General features: G+C 37.8%; 1 protein-coding gene across 1 annotated transcript in view; it reads right to left on the bottom strand.

Moving 5' to 3' along the window:
* The window catches only part of DMD (dystrophin), a 1,897,222-nt gene that overhangs the window by 70,698 nt on the left and 1,820,524 nt on the right, over positions 1-6,000 (bottom strand). Inside the window, 1 exon segment of the mRNA XM_039846417.1 lies at positions 5,469-5,626. Coding sequence (XP_039702351.1) covers positions 5,469-5,626 — 158 coding nt within the window.

Here is a 6,000-nt window from a genome sequence, read left to right as displayed (position 1 = left end):
ACAATTAGACCTTCGCCACCTTATCCAATTTTGCTTTCTGCAGTTTCAGTTACCTGTGGTCAACCACAGCCTGAAATATTAAATAAAAAATTTCAGAAATAAACAACTTATAAGGTTTAAACCGTGCAGCAAAATTGCACACTATCCCGCCCTGGACCATCCCTCTGTCCGGCGCCTCCACGCTGTGTACTCTTCCTGTCCATCAGTCACTTAGAAGCCGTCCTGGATATCAGATCAACTGTCATGGCGCTGCAGTGGCTCTGTACAAGTAACCCTTATTTTATTGTTACAATTGTTTTATTTTATTATTGGTTATTGTTGTTAATATCTACCTAAGCCTGATTTATAAATTAAACATTATCATAGGTATGTAAGTATACAAAAAAAATATAGCGTAATAGGGTTTGGTACTCTGTGGTTTCAGGCAGCCACTGGGGATCTTGGACTTGTTCTCAATAGTTGAGGTTGCAATTTATTTTCATTTCTATATCATTCTGGATTACAGCAACTGTGCATAGATGATATTCATTTTTGTCACATGAATATAAAAATTCACAAGACAGATGAAAAAGCAACTTATTCATTTTGAATGCATGAATACAACAGGAGGCAGAAAACAGATGTAAAATAAACAGATTTTGACACCCAAGCTCTTGTAGGTGAAGTATCCTGAATATAAAGTTAGCATCTCAATTCAATCTAAACAATAAAATCCTTAAAATGTTTACAGAAGAAAACACTACAAAGAGTATCGAGGGGAGGGGGTACTTTCTCAGGGTGCTGCCAAATACTAATATACAGATATGTGACTCTTTTCCGAAGTCACTTAAAAGTGTAACATTTTCTCACTCGAAATATTATTTGGTTTCATTTGAAGTTAGGCTAGACATCTGCAATTGGGATTAGAGTGTTTGAAATAAAGATCATGGTACGTGTGTGTATGTGAGTGTGTGTGTTGGGGTAGTGCTAGGAGTGTTCGTTTATCCACGTCATCCTATTATAACTTAAAATTCATATAAGAGATCATTTTAACACTTCTTAGTTCAGCCTAGTATTTGAACTGGTTAAAGTCATCTATTTCTATTCAGATGGTTTAGCAGAAGGAAATTCTGGCTTGCACCATAGAGAATTTAAGGCTGATGTCTAGTTCTGACACGATATAATTGCAGGATGTAGCATATATTCATTCTACCTCTCTGGGCTTCAGTTTTCTCATCTGAAAAAGGAGAGATGTGAATACTCTCCCAAGTTGCTCCAGGCAGTCTGTGTAACTCATTGCCAAGGCAGGCCTGGCCTTACTGAGGTCATAAGGATCAATTTGCTCTGTCAATAGACATGGTTCCATGGAAAATGAAAGAGAACCTGATGATACATTCATTTAATGTTTTTCTAAAATGAACTAGTTTCAAAACTTTACTTCTACTAAACCTGAAAGACTCAGTTTCCCGGCAAATGTGTTGACTGCAGTATGCTAATGTAGAAACATATCCTGTTGTCTCATTTAGTATCAATGAAAACACATGGTCAAATCCATAAATTTATAGTGATTTTCCTTTTTAATATCCACAGATATGACTTCATTTCCTGGCTTAATAGATAATTTCTTAAAAGACCGATAATGATTTTTAAAGAGGCAAAACCTTTGGTTTGGATTTGATGATTTCCTTTTCTCTTTCCCTAAGTTTTTGGGTTTTTCCCCCAAATATTTTACTGTGGTAAAAACGCAAACCATAAAATTTATAGCTTAACCTTTTATTTTAAATTAAATTTATTGAGGTAACAGTAGTTAATAAAATTATATAATTTTCAGCTGTACATTATCACTTGACATCTGTATATTCTAATGTGTGTTTACACCCAAAGTCCAGTTTCCTTCAGCTACCATATATTTGATCCCCTTTACCCACTTCGCCTTCCCCCTACCCACCCCCCTATATTTGACCCTCTTTAACCATCTACCTACCCCCTCTCCCCGACCCCTTCCGTTATCCTCTGGTAACCACTAGTCTATAGTCCGTGTCCATGAGTCTCTGTTTGAGCTTAAACTTTTTTAAGTGGACAGTTCAGTAGCATTCATATCGTTGTGCAACCATCAGCACCACCCATCTCCAGAATAGAGAGATATGGGCTGATGAAATCTTTAAAAGATCATCCAATCAGCATGGCATATGAAAACACACCTCTTTTCCTACCCCTGCCAGTGCCTTGTCTGAATCAGAAGCTAACACCTTTCTACCTGTACCAACTTGAAAAGAAGTTAAGTTTTCCAGTTGGTGACAAGAAAATGAAGGAAATAAAAGGACTATAGAGTCTGAAGTCAACTCCGTATCTTCTGCAATACAGGGAATGCATTTGTAGGAAAAACAAAAACATTATTGCTATTTCCTCAGGCTGGTAGAAGCAGCCGTCTTTGAGCATAAGCTCGCTGAAAGAACTGGTCCCATTCCCAAGGTTTTACACTTCAAACAAAGGGCAGAGGGCATTTGCACTCCTGTTATCTTTCCCTACAGCAAACAACGCATTTCAGCCACATTGCACAGTGAAAGGCAAGGTGAGTGCGTGCCAGAGCACCTGGCTTAGGAGGAGCATGCCAGGGCTAGGATGTCAATTCTGAAGTAGGCATTCACAATGGATCTGTTCAACCTGACTGCAAATTACTACAAAGTTGAGAGGATCCCCAAATCTTAGTAATATCAACCTCATCATGCTCTGTACATATAGAATGAGCACAACATTCTACTAGAAACATCCAGTGTGCCAATATTTAACTTCTTAAAGTAAGTATTCTTCCGCCAACTCTTCTATGTTCCCTGTTTTGTTATGGCACCTCGTATTCTAGCAGGGACCAAGGATAAATGTCTATTATTTCACCTTGGGAAGCTGGAGAGCAGTACAGCTGACTCTTGAACAATATGGGGTGTAGGGGTACAGACACCCTGCACAGTTGAAAATCCTCATGTAACTTCTTACTCCCCCAAAACTTAATTGCTAATAGCTCATTCTCGACCAGAAGTCTACAGATAACAGAAACAGTTGACTAACACATATTTTATATGTTATATGTATTATATATTGCATTCTTACAGTGAAGTAAGCTAGAGAAAAGAAAATACTATTAAGAAAATCATAAGGAAGAGGAAATACATTTACAATATTTTTTGAAAAACTCTTGTGTGTACTGGCATGTACAGTTAAAACCTGTGTTATTCAAGGATCAACTATAATATGAAAAAGTGCATATTTGGGAATGAGGTGGTAAATGGGGAGTCGGAGTTGGAGGTGTTGGACTTGAAATAGGGAAGGAGGCAAGTATCCAATAAAAGGATGCAATGGGCAGACCTGGAACAGGATAAGGAAAGAGCACTATGGAAAGCAGAGTTTCTGTTCAGGGGCCCCTTCAAACAAATTCAAGAGAGCTAGAGACTGGATCTAATTTATTCCCACCACAAAAAAAGATAATTATGTGACATGACAGAAATGCTATCACTATAATGGCAATCGTATTACAATATACGAATGTTATCAAATCAACATGTTCTACAGTTAAGTCCTCACTTAACATCCTGTGACTTGAAGCAAAATGAGGTATAACAAAACCAATTTTACCACAGGCTAATTGATATGGTTAAGTTCTTACGACATCTCATCAATGTTATAAGGAAAGACATGAACAAAACGATGTTATGTGAGGACCTACTGTATACCTGAAATTCACACAATATTATATATCAAATATATTTCAATAAAAAAAAGGAAGAGAGAGAGCCAGAGTGTGCAGTGGGGATGGTGGCGGCTTCATGAGGATGTCCACAGCAGCACAGGCAGCACTGTAGGGTGACGGGACAATGGATCCCGTGGCCCTGAAGCCAGCCCACGTTACTCTGATGCAGGAATCAACTGTGAATAGAGATGGCTGTCGGCACGTTTGAGTTCTGACCCTTACTCTCAATTCAAGTCACAATACACACGCGACTGTGTGTACATACAAACATATGAACATGTGTGTTAGTTTCACAACTAGAACTTAAAAAGCAACTTCAGTGCTTAGGAAAAAACAAAACTCACATCACTGCAAGTTGTTTTATGATTGGATTTTAAAAAACCAGAATGAATCTAGACTACTTCTGGCCATTAATATTCATTATATGAAAGTTTCTTGTGTTTGCATTGTGATTAATGCAGCGGCATGCAAGAAAAAAAATCTAGAGGTAGTGATAGTCTACTTATATTTTGGGAGATTTGAGTATGAGGTGGAAAAAAATACATTTATTTATTCATACCTGTTTTACATTTACAGCTACTGTGCCATAATTTCGGCAAAACAATCCAAATAGTATATCCAACTCTACATGAGGGAGCTTATACGTGCATTTAGACAATTTGCCCAGTTAACGATTAAATGAAGGCTCGCACTACTTTAAATATTTAAATATTCACAATGTTCTGCCCAGGTTTAACCCAGTTATCTCTACGTATAGTTATGTTGTTAATGGGATTAGAATGGATTGAGAAACATCCATATAAGAGAAATAGCTCTTAGCAATTTAAAAAACATACACATAGGAACGCTGAATAATGTGATATTGTAAATATCTTACTCCTTCCGCGCCGGTGGTATTATAAATAGAAAACAACAATTTTTGACAAAAAGGCATCTGGTAATATGTATCAAAAGCCACAAAACTGTTTATAACTTTTAGTCTAGTAAATCCTATTCCTGAGAATTCATCCTAAGGAAAAAACTTCAAAGAAAAGAGCTAACCGCGTAAAGATGTTTGTTGCAACATTACCTACCTTATGAAAAAACACAAACGATCTAAATGTCTGTCAATGGAGTGCTCAGGCATTTGGGAGAAAAAGGGTGTTTCCGGGGGCATGGATTATGGTGGGGAAAAGGCAATGGGGCAAAATAAGCAAGGGAATGGACCAGAGTACATTAAGTTAGTGATGTGCATCAGTAGTGTACACACCTCCGACCTCGTGATAAGACAAGGAATAGTAGAGAAATGGCAAAGCCACAGAAGGAAAACTTTCAAAAAAAATAATAGGTGTGTCAGCTATTTACCAACAGACATTCGAAAGGAGTCTATAATGATAGAACTAGGCAAAAATAAAAAACTAAGAGGCTAAGAGACTCACCTATAAAGGTCATTTTCTTATACACAAAGGATTTCTCCAGCTGGAGATTTATTTCCTCCTTCACTGAACCACTGAAGACCACCTTCCTCCCTAGCACCCTAGGAACCGTGGAGTCCTGGCTATAGACGAAGATTCCTTTTCCTTCCTCTGTACTGTCCTCTCTCCCCAAACCCAGAGTCCCAGAAGCCACTGCCTACAGAGGTTTCATATATCAAAAATCCCCTACCTACCTGCCTATAGAACTATGTGAGAAACTGGAGCTCTGTGTTTTAACAAATAATTTCTAACATACGAAAGAATAAATATGTTACTTAAGGTGAAAAACTTACAAATTGGAAGCAGCTCCTGACACTCGGCTCAATGTTACTGCCCCCAAAGGATGCAACTTCACCCAACTGTCTTGGGATTTGGATAGAATCATGCAGAAGGAGGCCCAGCCTGCGCTGGTCACAAAATCCCGTTGAACTTGCTACTTGCTTGAAAAGGTCTGCAAAAGGAAGAAGAGAATTGCAACAATCAAAAAGCAGCACAAGTAGATGTCATCAGAACCTAATGGCCAACTCAATTCCAGTACCGATTCTCAAGAGTAACCAATAATCCCACAGAGAGGGGTTACTTCTACTGTATGCTAATCTAGACATTTAATATTTATATGTATGAAGTTAATTAATCATCACTGTGTTTATATGAAGTATGACAATTTTTAAATAAACTACAGCCCTGCGAGAAGTGAGTTTACACACAGTCCTGACACCTGATTTTTTTTCCTAAGCCAGAAAACAATTCTTTGGGACATAGTTTATATATAGGACATAACCGCCATAATAACATAACTGTTTTAGCATTAAGAACCAGATAACT

This window comes from Pteropus medius, unplaced genomic scaffold (genome assembly GCF_902729225.1).
Source record: "Pteropus medius unplaced genomic scaffold, Ma_sr-lr_union100, whole genome shotgun sequence".
Taxonomy (NCBI): domain Eukaryota; kingdom Metazoa; phylum Chordata; class Mammalia; order Chiroptera; family Pteropodidae; genus Pteropus; species Pteropus medius.
The sequence above is the reverse complement of the archived record's forward strand: the minus strand, read 5'-3'. Positions and strand labels throughout refer to the sequence as shown.